The sequence below is a fragment of the Mchenga conophoros genome, linkage group LG15 (genome assembly GCF_057382185.1).
Source record: "Mchenga conophoros isolate Kocher_MC1m ecotype Shallow Benthic linkage group LG15, M_conophoros_male_GT1.1, whole genome shotgun sequence".
NCBI lineage: Eukaryota > Metazoa > Chordata > Actinopteri > Cichliformes > Cichlidae > Mchenga > Mchenga conophoros.
In genome coordinates this window covers 10,609,904-10,626,249 of record NC_140540.1, presented here as the reverse complement: position 1 = coordinate 10,626,249, position 16,346 = coordinate 10,609,904, and the positions used below count along the sequence as shown (strand labels likewise).

Here is a 16,346-nt window from a genome sequence, read left to right as displayed (position 1 = left end):
ATGATGTTTTCATTGTTTTCATACATGTTTTAAATCATTTATCCTGCAGTAATGTCCCTTTTGGCATTAATAAAGTACCTACCTACACTAAAGACCAGAACTGAATTAAGATCTAAAGGAAAATAATTCAAAACTTTATCAAAATGACACAAAATCCATTAACACATACCTTAAAAATTAAATGACTAAAATATGCAACTGAATTGTGTAAAACTAAAAAACAACAGCAACAACAAAAAACAACAACAACAAACCCTTTTCAGCTTTGCTTAGATTTGCATCTTGACTTAAGAAACACAGAAATTCTCTTCAGTACTATACAAAATCCAACAGATACATGAAAAACACTGTGACTATTAACATTATTATGATTAATGTATAGTATTATTATGTTTATTATATGATTATTATGATTATATTATTATTATATGATTATATTACTGTTATGCTTAAGGCTTTTATAAAGGCTTTTTATAGACCATATATTTATATTTGATTAATTTTAGAAAAAAATGTGAAAATAAATATATTTCTGTCCTATGACAACAGTGAAGCAGCATTCAGTGAGATAATGTTACAGAACCTTAATCGAAAAATTTAATGGAAAATAAAACCAGTATGTGATTGCAGTCTACAATGTTTGTCAGGAAACCTTTGTTTATGTCTAGGAAAGGAGTGTTAGATACTAGATAAGCTAACTTCTGTAGAGATTATGTTTTTTTTTTTTTTTTCTGTGAACCTTCCGGGTGAACCATCTTTCAAAATAGAGCATCAGTGAGCCGGCTGCAGAATACCCGCGCTGGCTGCAGACAAAACTAATGGAGTCACGAGCAATCGTCGTGACTATCAAAGAAAGGAAGACACACCTCCAAGAAGAATACACCTTGAAAAAAGAGTTTAATAAGAGTCTCATGTCATTAACAATTAATAATACAGAGTTAAAAAATTAAAAGCACCCAGCTTTATGGCAACAATTGATTTTATTAATAGAAACTGGACTGGTTTGAATGTTTTTGTAAAAATTATATTAAAAAATGAAGTAAAAAGTTTTGCTGATACAGACGTACTATTCGCCGTGAACATTTCTATACTGTAACAACAATTAAACGTGTCTTTGGTATCTATTTAAAAACTGCACAAAGTCCCATAGAGGAGCTTAACATTAATATTTAAAGTTAAAAGACAAACAAAATAAAGACTGGCGTGAATTTGTGTCAGTTTGAATCAGACCTACAATGTAAAACATTCCTACATCAAGAGAAACCAAGCATCTTTGTTTGATTTTGATTTTAATAAATGATCAAGGTAAAAAAGAAAAAAAAAGTACACCATTTTACATATCTGGACATAATCACTCTGGTTCTTAGTTAGGACCGAAACTTCAGCTGAACAACAAAATAACATCAACATATGACATATTACACAGTGTCGTCCACAAAAACTAAGCCAAAGTGCAGAAGCAGAGTGTGAAAAACTAAGTGCACTCTTACTGTTTCCATAGGAATTAACAGAGGAAGTAGCAGACAGGTCCTGCTAATTAAATGCACTTAATTAATTGATTGTCAGTGAGTATGAGCACCTATAAAGAAGTAGAACTTTTGGCAGTTTGATGGTCTGCTGCATTCAGGTGTGTGTTAATGCCAAGGAGCAAAGCAAAGGCTGCCTATCAGTCCGGAAAAGTTTATAAAGAAACTTCCAAACAATTTGATGTCCATCATTCTATAGTGAAAAATTCTCACTATTATATTATATATCTCACTATTATAATATCTTTTGCTATAATGCACAGCATCATATTTGGTGAAAACATAGCATATCAGCACATGCACCTCATACTAGCTCTCAAGCACGGTGGTGGAATTGTAATACTCTGGGCTTGTTTTGCAGCAACAGGAAGTTGCAGTCATTCCTCTGTATACCAAAGTATTCTAGAGTCACATGTGAATGGCCTGGTATGGTAAATGGCCTGTATTTATATAGCGCTTTTTACTAGTCCCTAAGGACCCCAAAGCGCTTTACATATCCAGTCATCCATCCACCCATTCACACACACATTCACACACTGGTGATGGCAAGCTACATTGTAGCCACAGCCACCCTGGGGCGCACTGACAGAGGCGAGGCTGCCGGACACTGGCGCCACCGGGCCCTCTGACCACCACCAGTAGGCAACGGGTGAAGTGTCTTGCCCAAGGACACAACGACCGAGACTGTCCGAGCCGGGGCTCGAACCGGCAACCTTCCAATTACAAGGCGAACTCCCAACTCTTGAGCCACGATCGCCCCGCCACCTTTGTGACAGGGAAAAATTGTAATTGACTCATTGAACAGTAAAATGATCCCAAGCACAGAAGCAAATCTGCAACAGAATGGTTGAAAAAAGAAACGAATCAAGAAGTTGCAATGGCTCGGTCAAAGACCAGACCTTAACTGACTGAAATGCTGAAAGAGAGCTGTTCATAAATGATTGGCTGCAAACAATATTACAAAATTCCTCCACAGGGATGTGAGATACTGATAACGTTTATCAGGGCTTAAACATGGGACTCTCCACCATTTGATCTTAGAAATGAAGAAGCTTCACGGATGACAGGTGAAACTTAGAGGAGTCCACTCGCTTTTCTTTCCCAGCCCCTTGGATTACCATGACCTGGATGACTGAGGACCTTCACATAGATAAAGTTTTACAGAAAACATTTACATCAATTTATTTTTGGTAAATGTGGTTCTACAAGTTACGGAGGTGGACTTAGTGTACTTTCACACACTGCTTCTACATGTGGTGTTCTACATCTGAGGTTGTATTTCAATGCATTTAAGATCTTGTAAGGATGAAATGATTTTTTTAGGTCCTAACACAAAGAACCTTAGTACTGACAGAGGTTTTGCTTTCTTTTTTACCATGACAGTAAGAGGAATACAGTGATATGTGAGGTGTTTTTGGCATTAAAACTGTTTCAGTGTTCCTCTTCTGAATCTCATAAATTCAGAACAACACTGACTCTGACAAGATAGAAAATAAGAAATAGTGGCTCAGTGGAAACTATGCAAATACAGTATTTACAAAAGTAAACCAAGCAGCAATCACTTTATAAATAAAGGGATTTTCTTTCTTTTTGGATTATGTTGCATGAGTGAAATATACTGACCAAAATCTCTTTAACACATGTGAAATTATTGGATATAAAGTAGAAATAATGCTTGACTTCACAACATAAATGTACTAATTAAGATAATACAAACAAACAAACAAACAACATTCTATATTGGCCATTTGTAGTCTATGAGAATTTGTACTAAGAGGTAGTGTTTTGCTTGGAGGTCTGGAGTCTTGCTGATGTGTTATCCCAGCAAACATAAAGACATGTTGGCTCTTTCTTTCTTTCTTTCTTTCTTTCTTTCTTTCTTTCTTTCTTTCTTTCTTTCTTTCTTTCTTTCTTTCTTTCTTTCTTTCTTTCTTTCTTTCTTTCTTTCTTTCTTTCTTTCTTTCTTTCTTTGGCTGTAGCTCAAGTGGTAGAGCAGGTCATCCACTGATCGGAAGGTTGGTGGTTCGATTCCTGGCTTCCCCTAGTCTACATGCCAAATATCCTTGGGCAAGATACTAACCCCAAAATTGCTCTCCGATGCATCCATCGGAGTATGAATGTGTGTGAGTGTTAGCTATAGCGCACTTAGAAAGATGTGCTTGTGCGAATGGGTGTGAATGGGTGAATGCACAAGTTGTGTAAAGCGCTTTGAGTGCTCAGATGAGTAGAAAAGCGCTATATAAGAACCAGTCCATTTACCATTTCTTTCTTTCTTTCTTTTTTTTACAAAAAACCTTAAAATCAGTGCTTATAGTGTATAGATATGGCAATAATAGTAATGAAAAAGCACTTTGCACTGCTTACAACATACTTGTGAAATGTAAGAGGCCAGAACTTTGATTACATAGCACAGTTAACTCCTAACCAACTAAAGTTCAGACCACATACCACTCGGTGTGTCATGCAAAGATGAACGTTTGGGTCCAGAAGTCAAGAAATATGAGCATGGATGATTTCCTATAAATTCCTCTTAACTTGTCCATTTTGCTTGAGATGCCAAAAAAGATGGGGATGATGCAGTATTGGAAGAAATAAGAATAAAGGCTTAAACAGGTTTGGGCTCCTGCCACGGGTAGCTCAGTATTTTGTCTGTGAAGCTAATTCAGTTATGGCAAAGCATTAAAGGAATATGGCTGCAGTGTGTCCTGGCCTACGTGCAGCCATTTGACCCTGACAGTCTCCTCAGCGCTGCAGTCTGGAGGGAGTCCGATTGAACCTCCTGTTGCCCTCTCTCATCTTCTCCTTGTGTCTGGCCTGGACGAGACTGAACACCACCTCTGCCAGCGTCATGCGTCCTCCTGTCTGCCCTGCCAGGTGGCCATCTGTCCCATCGTTGGCCATCTTACTGCGCATGGTCCTGATGAAATAGGTGCGGACTTTCCCCTGGTGCTCACTTACCTACAATGAAAAACATAGATTAAAAAGTGAAGATGTGTATATTGTCACAGTTAGGCTAAACACAGAGGTTATTCTACAAAATTTGTATGATAATGAAGACTTTCTGAACATAAATTTGCTGCTGGCAAGATGTTTTTATGCTTGCTGGATAACTGAGATGGTTTATCGAACAGAAACCTCTAGAGCAAGGATCCAGCCATAGCAACACATTATGAATCACCTTAAACTCTGAGGTTTTTGTATAAAATGTTTCTCCCACCCTTAAAAAATGCAACATAATAAAATCAAAGGAGATCAAATAATTCCCCCCCTTCTGGAAGTCAGAATAAAGTTCCTAATTCCGAAGATGTCATTCATTGATTTAAGAACCTTACCTTATAGACCACAATGCTGTGGCGTTTTAAAAATAAACAACACTTGTTTAAGCTTAACTACTCTTCATAGTCAGTCTCCACTCACCCCTTTGACAAATATTTCTCCACGCAGCTCCAGGACGAAGCCCCAATCTGTCAGGATCCTTCGGGTGGCTTCGGGTACTTGGATGCGTCCGCTCACACCTGTGCTGTCCATGCGGCTGGCTAAGTTCACTGTGGAGCCCCAGATATCGTACTGCGGTTTGGTGGCACCGATCACCCCAGCGACCACGGGCCCGTGAGCAATGCCTGCATGAGTCCAAACCCAGACAATAATTTCAGATATTTGCTACAACACTAGAAATCGTGCGTGTGTGCTTTTGTGGGGCTGTGGCAGGGCAGCTTCTTACCCACACGCAGCTGAAAGCGTTGAGTAGAGTTCCTAATAATCTCTTTCAAGGTCTCCTGCATCGCCAATGCAAACAAAACCAGCTCGCTCAGGTGGTTCCATTCATCCATTGATTTCTGGAGGAGACAAAGATAAACATACAGTTTCATGCAAGGAGATAATATCATAACAAGTACCACAAATCAAAGCAAAGCTAATAAGACAAAAGGAAATAAGACCACATACAGAAAAATCTCCCACCTGTTTATCTGGAGCTAAACCTGATGCCGCCATGTAGCAGCTCCCAATTGTCTTAATCTTCTCCACATGGTGAAAATACGGCTCCTCAAACAGCTTGTTAGAAGATAAGATTAAATTACACAACAAGTTTAGCAGCTGACTTATGCAATTAGAGGCTATCCTATTTATCAAAGCAGGACTTGTGTCAACCCACAGCCTGGATTGAACTACACTGTCTCTGTTTTATTTTAACCGATAAATAATTGGACCAAAAGGGATAATCCATAAATAAACCACTGTCATATGATCATTTTGAGTCCAACACTCACCTCATCAAAGCCGGAAATTATCTCATTGAGTAGCCGGAGGCATTCCACTCCTTCATGCTTGAACTCTTTCTCCTCGAAGTACTCATCGAACCCAGCGATGGAGGCAAACATGACGCCCACTTCATCATAGGATTGGGAGTAAAGATCCTAAAAGAAGAGTCATGATGGGTGATTTCTTCAAAATCCTCTTTGTTTGAGTCAGGTAAGGTACTGTGCAAAAGTCTTGAGCCGCCCAACGTTATAAAACCACATCATTTGTTCCAATTTGTTTAGTTGAATTGATGAAAAATGCAAAGTATAACACAGTTTGACAGTCATAAAATAGTATTTTTGCACCAAGAGCGCATGCATGTGCATGATGTGTCTTAAAACTGGACAAGTGGACGACAAAAGAAGAAACAGGACCTGAGAGATGCACCTGGCCCTCAGTTGATCCATCTACTGTTCACTGAAGCCTGATCAAAAATGGTGTCAGTGGAAGGGTGGCTGTCAAGAAGCCATTAATAAGTAAGGGAAACAGGGAGGAAAGTAACTGAATATCCATGGCAACGAGTCTTATAAAGTGGTGAATCCAAATGTGAAATTATGTTAAAATCACCGTCGCTATGTACTGAGGAGGTAAAGCGGTATAACATTGAGTGTCTACAGCCATGTGTAAAACATGGTGGAGGTTCTGTCATGGTTTGGGGCTGCATATCACCCAGTGGGGTTGGAGATCTTTTAAAAAATGATCGGATTATAAATAAAGGAAAGTGCCAGATTTTAAAAAGTACTACATAACGTTAATTTTAATTGTACAATTTCAATATAGGTTAAACCGTAGACAGAGGTTGCTATTCATTGGTCCAATCAGTATTTTCAAAGCACTGATGGTTACTCAGACTGATTCTGCTGTGGACCAGACTATGAGTCAAAAGAAGTGAGGCTAAAGGTTTTGGGGTGTTTCAGCTACCTCGTCATGCTTGCTCCGGTCCAAGAAATGTTGAGCTACATGAACTGGTAGGATGTTGTATAGCAAACACTCATTGTGTTCCCGCAACTCCCTCATGTCTGCCACCTCCTGCTGGGCCTGCAGACGCCACAGGAAGTCCAGTCTGGCAGTAGCCTCCCACTGGATAGAAAAGATACAGCGAGATAGAACATCATCTACCTGCAACACAGTCCTGTGTGACAGAAAACAGTTTTAGTTTCAATAACACAGACCAGAAAGTGTTGCTATAGTGACAGGATCATCTATAAGTTCAATCTGGGAAAATGAAGTGTATGAGCACCTGACGTCCATTATAGAAGACGGCAACAATAAACATGGCCATGAGAAGGAAGGAAATTCCATTTCTTCTGACATAGTGAGACCTGTAACAAAGTATATTAGGAAAATCGATACACTCTGTGGGCAAAAATATACCTACACATTACACTTAAAGGAGATGCTCAGCTTTGGAACACATGGCATGAAGCTCCCAGTGCACAGTTTTTGTGCTGATGTTAATGTAGGATGAGGTTGGCTCAATTAACTGGTGTGGCCCAAAACTTTTGATCATAAATTGTGTATAGAGGCGAATATTTAAATATAGCACTGTGTAGTAAAACTACAGCAGCTGTGCAGTTTGTATGCTGCTCGCTGCTCATACACTGACCTGTGCAGCGTATCGTGGCGCGTGAGTGAGACAAAGGCGAGGTGGCTGAGGTAGGAGTAGACAGCCACTGCTAGCAGCAGCGTTGCCAGCTTCAGCAGAGAGTTCAGACGCAGAAAAACCGCACACGTCACCATGGCAATCACCCCGCTCAACACAAAAATCTAAAGGGAACAAATTGGGAAAGCTGAAACAAGCAGTAATAACCTCATTTTACTGAAACCCAATGTGATTTATTGTTAGTATTTTTAATACAAGACAGACATTTGGATAAATCAACAGGAAATCACATAAAATCTCTATAATAATTGTCCCAAATTTAAACTACTGTTTGCTTGCCTCAGGGTAAGAGCAGACAGTGAGTGGACGTGAGCCTGTGCCAGTCTTCTCAGTTATGTCAGCCTCTCCTGTGTTCATGAGGATGCACCACACCTGCAAACAGCACAAAATGTTCCAACCTGATTCTGCATCATAGAGCATAACAAATATAAACCGGTAGTCAAACTTTCTTAAAACTGGTGATTTAAAACCTTTAATGAGGTTTTGCTTAATTTTGTGCTTTTTTCTAATAAAAAGAAGGTTTACTAAATAATTTTATCACTGCAAAAGAACCCCTTTACCTTCTTATATCTAAATGGGCTTTTTACATCACACGAAAGACCCCTGTGCTTACTTCATTTTTTACCTTCTTGCACTCCTCTGTCCTGTTTGCATGCCAAGTGTGCTATAAATATCAGCAGGGAAGTGCAACTTTCCTCTTTTTGCATATGCATTTCAGAGAGGATTATGCAAATTAATGTGCATTTGGTTTACAAGGGTCAGTTACCAGGTGCAATACTGCAGACATACAAAGGAAAAAGTCGTGTTGAAGAACATGGCAGTTTATGTAAATTACTCTTCTCTTGTGTTATTCAGACTCTCACCATGTCAGTAGAGGCCAACCCAAAGTTGATGAAGATCGCTATGAGAGTAAACAGGTTACGGGCACTGTTGTTTTCATGAATCCAGCAACAGAAGTGCTGCAGTGATGAAGGAGTCCACTTGAACTCTTCGGCAAGGGCAACAAGTAGCAGCAGCACGTGGGCAAGCAGAAAGACTGAAAACTGGAGGACAGCAGGGAACAGTCTACGATTGGGGAGGGAAGAGGGGGTTAAGAAGAAGAAGAAAGTGAGTGAAGTCATGAATGTTAATAATATTAATACAGTGTAGAACAGAAAAAAACAAGTTCAGGTGTCCAGTGTGACTGCACGGGTCAGTGCATTCTTTTAAATACCAGCAGGTGGCACCAAAGTAAAGAAAAACAAAAACTTAAGCACAGTAGCAATAAAGTCTGGTCAAAACACTACAGGGAGCTCTTTTTATAATACTGGTTATACCGATGTGGAATTGATATTTATTTAAAATGCTATAAGCTGGATTTAGGTACAAAATGACTTAATGGAATCATAATAAGTGGAATTAACAGTTGTAACATATTGGAGTTTCCTACCTGGGGGCAGGGATGAGAGCCTGGGCAGCCATGAGAAACAGAAGCAGGATGAAGGAGCAGACCAGATTGGAGTTGAACATTTCATCTCTCATCTGGGAGAACTGGATGGGCCAAAAGCGAGAAAAATAAATGTCACTTTTAGCTGCGTCTTTAAAAAACAGTTTGCATCTCTATCTTTTCTTCACAGTCTACCTTGTCCTCGATGTTTGTGTCCTTGAAGACAAGGGTCAGTGGTGTGATGTGCTCTCTGTGCATACGCTCACTACTTCGAAGCTCGATGGCATGCTTGATGCGTTTGTTAATCTCTCTCGAGTTGGACTGCCAAAGGGTGGGCATTGAGCCATTTGTAAAAGCAGCTAGAATCTAAAAGAAAAGAATAGAAATGACTGATTAGGTGAGTACAGGTGAGTCTCAGATGTGCCGAGCTCTTCAGATTCTTCAATTCAAATTCGTCACCACCTGACCAAAGGCACCAAATTCAGCACCTTCCTTTCTGTTTGGTATTTGCGCACTTACGCTGTTCATGTCAACGACAGTCTTAAAAGGTATGTCCGGACTCCAGGTTTGAATTGGTTTTTGAACTTTGGGGGGCTTGATGTGGTTAACTTTGTCTCTGTCCTGCTGAGGGCAGATGAGGAAGGTGTCAATATTGTATTTTCGTAGGAAAGCATTCCTATCACGACCATGGCCCTCTTCTGTCTTGTAAGTGCCTTCTAGACAATCGAGAGTTGCCCTTGAGATGTGGATGCGTCTGTTTCAGGGAGAAAGAAAAATTCATGCAGAAAGAAATTAAAAAATATTGTGGATGATGTAAGACAAGAGGTCATCATTAATGCATCACCAGATGAAAATATATACCCCCTCCAAATGTACCTATTACGAAATTAAATAGCACGTTTTTTATTCTTTTCTTAAATATTATCTTACAGAAAGCCTGGAAACCTGTCAGGCACATCTTTGTCAGGTAACATACTTGACAGGAGTTTCTCTAATGGTTGCTGGTGCTCACCCAGGTATGCCCCCCGCTTCCAGCATGTTGGCGATGCCCACGTCCCAGGACCAGACATCAAAGTGCCATTTCTGCAGACCCAATACCCCACAGAGGACAGAGCCCGAGTGGATGCCGATCCTCATGTCCATGTCGAAGTTCAGCTGCTTCTGTACATACCTGGTGATTTTGTGAGGTAAAGTGATCGTGTCTTACAAACAAAAATAGGATCTTACACTCTCATATGGATACCTATAGACCCATAAGAAGGTGGACCCTTTTTCAAGGTTGACGCAGAAGCATTGTGTTACACAATGTATTGATACACACCTGAATGCTGCACACCAGCAAACTGCCCAGACCTCTGCTTTTACTTAGGTGCTCACAGTTGTTGATCATCAATTAATCAAGTGCACTTAATTAGCAGGATCTGGATGCTACTTACCTGCTTAATTCATGTGGAAGCAGCAAAGGAGTACTTAAAATTTTCACACAGTGCTTCTGCATTTCAGCTTTGTTTTGTGTTAATCTTTTGTTACTTAGCTGAGGTTATATTTACATAATTTTAAAACCACGTGATTTTGGGTTTTTTTAATTAACTTGTGTTTGTGTCTTTAAATATGATGACTGACCGTATAGTGTTGATCATAGCCAGACCCATCTCAACACAATAACGGGCATGGGCACGCTGGGGCTCGGGAACCCCTGACACACAGTAGTAACAGTCTCCCAGTATCTTTATCCGCAAGCAGTGGTGTTCCTGTGATAAAAGAAGAAGAAGAAGGACATTAGAAGCTGGAAGATGTTTTACATCAACCAAAAAGGGCTCGCTCAGGCCCTCACCTCTGCCAGTCGGTCAAAACGTCCAAAGAGCTCATTGAGGGTTCGAACCAGATCCTGGGCTGACAGGTTCATAGACAACAAAGTGAAACCCTTGATGTCTGCAAAAAGGATGCTACAAGAAGGAGAGAAGGACTAAAAAGTCTGAAATGACATAGCAAACACTTACTATTGGCATTAGGTTGGCCTGCAACTTGATAATCAGAGTGAAACCCACTTGGCTTATAAATCTTACGAGTCAAGGTTACAAGGTTACAAATTTAACTACTAATATACTAACTCATGCATGTATACCTGACATCTTTGTACTGGTGGATATAGATCTTGTGAAACTCTTGAGGGTTTAGATCATCTTCCATAGCACTCATGTCAGCAATCATCTCCAAGGCAACAAAGCGAGGCAGGATCGACAAAACTAGGCGGTCCTGTGAAGAAGTGTAACAATGTGAGAGTCATGGAAGTGAGTTAATGCAACCAAAGCTTTCATCATAACACAGATAATTCTCTGGCTTTAAATTTCAGGACAGCTCCCATCTTCATTGTACCTGTCTTTGATTCTCTTGCTCTAATTTGAGGCGTCCTTCAATGCAACGACGGGTCTCCAGAAAAACCTGGCGCTGAGCGTGGTCTGTCAGGTAGTGGATGAACAAGCCAGCTGTGTTCATCCCCAGGTACAGCAGGCCTTTGGCAACCACCTGCATCGAAAAAGTGTGAATACTACATTAATTCATGGAAAAAAAGCTTTAAAAAAAGTTTGAAGGGGAAATTGGGGAAAGAGTATTGGACTGAAGCTTGGGGGGAGGGTTTCTAATTCCTTATTATTTGTTGATTAATATGTCAATAGAGACCCATGAGCTTTCAACAAGTACAATGAAATAGTTTTTTTCTCAAATTTTGTAGATTTGTGCCTAACACTGCTGTAAAGTCTAAGAAATCAAACTTTCCATAAGCCTTAACAGTGTATCACTGATTTATCGGCATGATACACATTTAAAAAATGTAACAGTAGGAAAGGAAATTCAAAGGGGACTTTTTTTTTCACCTTTCTCAGAAGCAAAGCATCAGTGTAGCAGCATACTATCTCTACCAGAATGTGCAGCATTGAGGACAGGGTGCCCGCACATATGGCCCACAGCAGAGGTAATGGCAGCAGTGTGTATGTTGCGAACAAAGTGAACAAAAGGTACCACGATGGGTCTTTTTCTAGTCCGTACACCAGACCCCCCAGCACCTGTGTGGTCTGTGACAACCAGCTGGCGAGGCCGGCGTAGTGAAGCCACTGTGGGGACACGGAGTCTTTGTGGGTTAACACTATGACGCACAGAACTGTTGCTAACACCATGAACATGCCCGTCAGGCAGCCACGCAAAGTGTCTGTGGAAGCTTCCGGCGCCAATGCCAGGTACAGAACCAACATGTGCAGCTTGGCCACCACGTCTATCACATTGGTGATGGCCAGAGAATTACGTCTTTGGGTGGAAGAGTGCTGCTGGTAGAGTTTCTCCAGGTCGTGGGACTTGAAGGTGTGCAATAGCGTGGGTATGTAGACACCACAGACAGTTCGACCCCAGTGGACGAAGAAGTCAGCGTCGCTGGAGTAGTTGTTAAAAGCACCCCCGGTGCTGGTGGAATCGCGAACCAAGGGATGGACTCTGAACGTGGAAGAACGGCGCTTTGTTACCCCACGTGAGGCTTTGCTGCGGATTTGCCTGTTGATCTCCTCTATGTAGGTATCTGTCACAAAGATTTTGCGTGCTGGTTCAACACCCAACTGTCAAAGGATAAAAACAGGATCCTTCATTCAAAAAAGTTACAAGGCTATTATATCTTATTTGGCAAATCAGGGTAGACAAGATTCAGCATGCAAAAATAACAATTACACTTACATGGATAGTCTAAAAACAGCCACATTCACACACAAAGAGGATTAATTAGTCAGCAGCCTTTAAAACCGAGGTCACTGGCATCAGGCCAATGCCAAGGTAAAGGCAGCGCTCACTTATTTAGCCAAGTCAACAAATCCTTTTGAAGCAGGAGGAACATTAATTCATCGTTGCATATCTTTCTAATACTCTTTTACTTTTACCCCTATTATGATGTAGAAATAATAATAAAACAGCAGTGCTGCTTCATGCCTTTGGGCCGCTGGTTACTAAAGTATCTGTCTGTGAAATTAAGAGGCACAGGGTTGAGACACTCCTTTCAAACCATGCACAGGTTAAAAAAAAAACAAGGCCTAAAAGGCAAAGCAAGGTTGAGTCAGAAAGCAAGGAAGCTGAATCATCCCCCACCTGGCAGCAGGACCCCGAGGTGCTTCAGCAAACAAAAAAGGCAAAAAATGCTAAAAACCTAAATCCAATCGTTTCTGAGTAGGTGTACAAAGCTGCTACACACCTGTCTCTTTTCACTTGTAACTTTCTTTATTTTGCTTTCGTCTCTTATTTGCCACATGGGGATAGAATGAGTCTGTGTGCTACCGGTTACCTTTATGGATGCTGAATGTTGAGACTTGCTTCTAGAAGGATCTTGTGAGGCTTGCTTTATTATCACATGTCTATTGTAAATGTGAATCATTTTTGAAATATAAATGCCAAAACCATTTCAACACACATTAGATATGCATAATGGTAAGAGCGCATTAGATTGTAATGGTAAGAGTAATAGCTTTATTTTGAAAAGAATCAAAAATTTCATGTGTGCTTGATAGCCATTAGTGAGGTACACTTTTGAATGCAGTATAAAAAGTGCGTCATAAGGCCAGAGCTCCACACAGACAGACACAGCCTCTTCCAGTACACAATACTAGTGTGCACAAAAAAAAAAATCAGAACACATTTACAACAATCTAAAACTCAATCACCTGGGTACTGAGATCCTGCTGCATAATGATGTGTTTTACTGCGTTCTGCCACAGCATCTTTTTCCGCCGCAGGCCAGGGGACATGGTGGGGGTTACACAGGGCAGCTCACGCAGCCCCATGGGGGAGACCTGCGTTGTGTTAGCGAAGGTCACCATGGTGGCGACCTCAGCTGACCTCAGCTGTTGGTATTGGATCAGGAGCAGGTAGGAGCCTGGAACGTGAAGGGAAAAGGGGAGTCAGTAAGGACCAGATTTGGTGTTATTGCTTAAAAAAACATTAGAGTTCATCAGTAAGTTTTATAATAATAATAATAATTACAACTTTATTTATATCACAGATTTGGAAGCTGTTTTGACAGACAAGTCAAAGTAGAATACTAAATTCAAAGAGATAACTGGACATTATGGCCAGTAATTAACATGTAAAGTAAACCCACTTTAATTCATTTCAACTTTCATCTTTCATCTACCTAATTTTGCCTAATATGAATTTGTCTTACAGAAATATTTCATTATGAATGACCTGCAGTGTGAGTATTTGTTTGAATAAATGAGGAAAAGGGAATTTGATTGATAGACTTTTATAAAGAGGAACTTTGGGTGGCTTTCTGTACCAAAGCCACTGATGCATCTACTATCATAAAATGCTAAATATAAAGGATTTTTGCAGTTTGATGCATCTGAATACCCCGCGTGAAGGATTTAATAATCAAAGGTCTTTATGCACTATATAAATTGAGTAACAAATCTGTCTGAGTTCCTTATTCTTTTAGATAAAATTTGTTATGCTGCACACGTTCAACCATGCCAGAAAGGGCCACCTGGTCGGCTCCACGTGTTTACGCAGTGTGTGCCAGAAGAAAGGCAGCTTTCCAACGAATTATCTGGCCAGATTTAGAGCTGAGCTGGTTAATGCTCAGAGTTAAACTCCTCCAGGTCCTTCTGGCTCTGGATGCTGTTGTCCCACCCACTCACAGTCTACTGCCACCGGGCTGATTCTCACCAAGATCATGTATCTGCACAGAACAGACTGGATATGCTAAAACACATCATATTAGATGAGTAATTAGGTATAGTATTAAGTGTGCATCTTTATTTGTTTTTGAACATTACAAACATTACAGTTTCTCGGATGTAGAAGAATCCCTTTGTCATTCCTCTTTCAGCAGTTTCAGCTGTCCCAAGCGGACAATAAGCTCCCCGTAACCTACAATGTGTCAAAGGACCCCCCCCCCCCCCCCCCCAAAAAAAAAAAGAAGCAAAAGGATTGTAAACCACACAACTGACCTGTAACGTTTCCCGTATAGTGCATCCACTGACAATACCTAGTTTCTGCCATTGTATACGTGCATCCAGCTCATCATAATCCATTTTTGTTGATTTCATCGGCTTTGATATTTAAGACACAACCTATAAAAGGAAAACTGAAACTTGAAGCAGCCCTCGTTGCAATGCCGTATCCAACACTGATGCGGACAGCGACATACAGGCCTGGCGAGACTCCTGGAGTCGTTCTTTCAGGACTGCAGGTCACCATCTGGACTGTTTTGAAATGATGTCAAGAACTGCCACAAAGCAGAGCTGCAGGAGTGAAGAGTGCAAAGAGGATTAATTAGTCAGCGGCCACTCTCACTGGCCTGTAAAACCGAGGTCACTGGCACCAGTATAACACCAAGGTAAAGGCAGTGTGCTCTCATTTGGTCAAGTCAACAAATCTTATTGAAGCAGGGGAAACATTAATGCATTGATACATAGCACTTTAATACACTCTTTGTTTTACTTCTGGTAATGTGCAAAAAAATAATAATAAAACAGCAGTGCTGCCTCATGCCTTTGGGCTTCTGGTTACTAAACTACCTGTCTGTGAAATTACAGACACGGGGGTGACAAATTCCTTTCATACAGTGCACAGGCAAAAACAATGCCTAAAAGGCAAAGCGAGGTTGAATGTGAGAGCAAGGAAACTGAATCATCTCCCACCTGGCAGCAGGAGCCCAAGGTGCTTCAGCAAACAAAAGGCAACGAAGCTGCCTTTGCTAAACATTTTAAAATCCAAGTGTTTCTGAGTAGGTGTACAAAGTCACTCCACATCTGTCTAAATACAAATTTCAAGGCTCTTCTTTATTTTTAACATTTTATTTGTAAGGTCCAGATTTTCATAACAAAACACAAACATACAAATTTCATGTTATTATCTTATGAATTACCAAAATTACCCATTTGAACTTAAAGAACAAGTTCTAGCTTTTAATACAAAATCATCAAATACTGTTTCCCACGATAACACAAATTCTGCTTGCTATGTGTGTGTCTGTGTGAAGAGAAGTCATTTCCACATTTAATGCCGAAGCTCAGTGTTGGAAATACAGAGCTCTCCAGTTACTGTTTGTCTTCTAACCCTGAATTACTGACAATGCTTCTATATAAATACAATATTTCTTACAAACACTCCATCTGGTAAGACTTCAGTCAGCAAATCTTCTGTTGTTTTTCTTTCTTATGAAGTAAATTGTTAAATTATATTCTGATGGATGAACACATTGCTCCAAGAGCAATACCAACATAATATTTTGCTTGGATTTCTTATATATTATCATACAGTATATGTGGTTGGTTATTGTTACACAATAGAAAGACTTGTTTTTTCACAATTCAATTCAGTTTTATTTATATAGCACCAATTCACAGCAACAGTTGCCTCAAGGTGCTTTATATTGTAAAACCTATAATATTAGAAAGAA

At 40.2% G+C, this 16,346-nt stretch overlaps 1 protein-coding gene across 1 annotated transcript; it reads right to left on the bottom strand.

Annotated features, from left to right (window-relative positions):
• Positions 1-880: 880 nt before the first annotated feature.
• LOC146557804 (adenylate cyclase type 8) lies at positions 881-15,138 on the bottom strand. Its single transcript, XM_085247098.1, has 21 exons — positions 14,893-15,138; positions 13,606-13,817; positions 11,788-12,516; positions 11,291-11,440; positions 11,040-11,170; positions 10,749-10,860; positions 10,538-10,665; positions 9,927-10,085; positions 9,434-9,668; positions 9,110-9,280; positions 8,918-9,018; positions 8,352-8,553; positions 7,768-7,860; positions 7,432-7,592; positions 7,066-7,147; positions 6,747-6,905; positions 5,795-5,941; positions 5,487-5,579; positions 5,248-5,362; positions 4,944-5,146; positions 881-4,484 (listed from the first exon to the last, which is right to left on the bottom strand). The coding sequence occupies exons 1-21, from the start codon at positions 14,942-14,944 to the stop codon at positions 4,269-4,271; spliced, it is 3,651 nt and encodes a 1,216-aa protein (XP_085103224.1). The 5' UTR covers positions 14,945-15,138; the 3' UTR covers positions 881-4,268.
• Positions 15,139-16,346: the final 1,208 nt, after the last annotated feature.

Bases quoted from the DNA above. Each gene is read 5' to 3' on its own strand.
- LOC146557804 (XM_085247098.1), bottom strand. From the start codon at position 14,944: ATGGCAGAAACTAGGTATTGTCAGTGGATGCACTATACGGGAAACGTT. The intron at 10,086-10,537 runs GTCAGTCATCAT...CAAAATCACCAG, and splicing joins GCTATGATCAACACTATACG to GTATGTACAGAAGCAGCTGA. The intron at 5,147-5,247 runs GTAAGAAGCTGC...GGACTCATGCAG, and splicing joins ACGCTTTCAGCTGCGTGTGG to GCATTGCTCACGGGCCCGTG.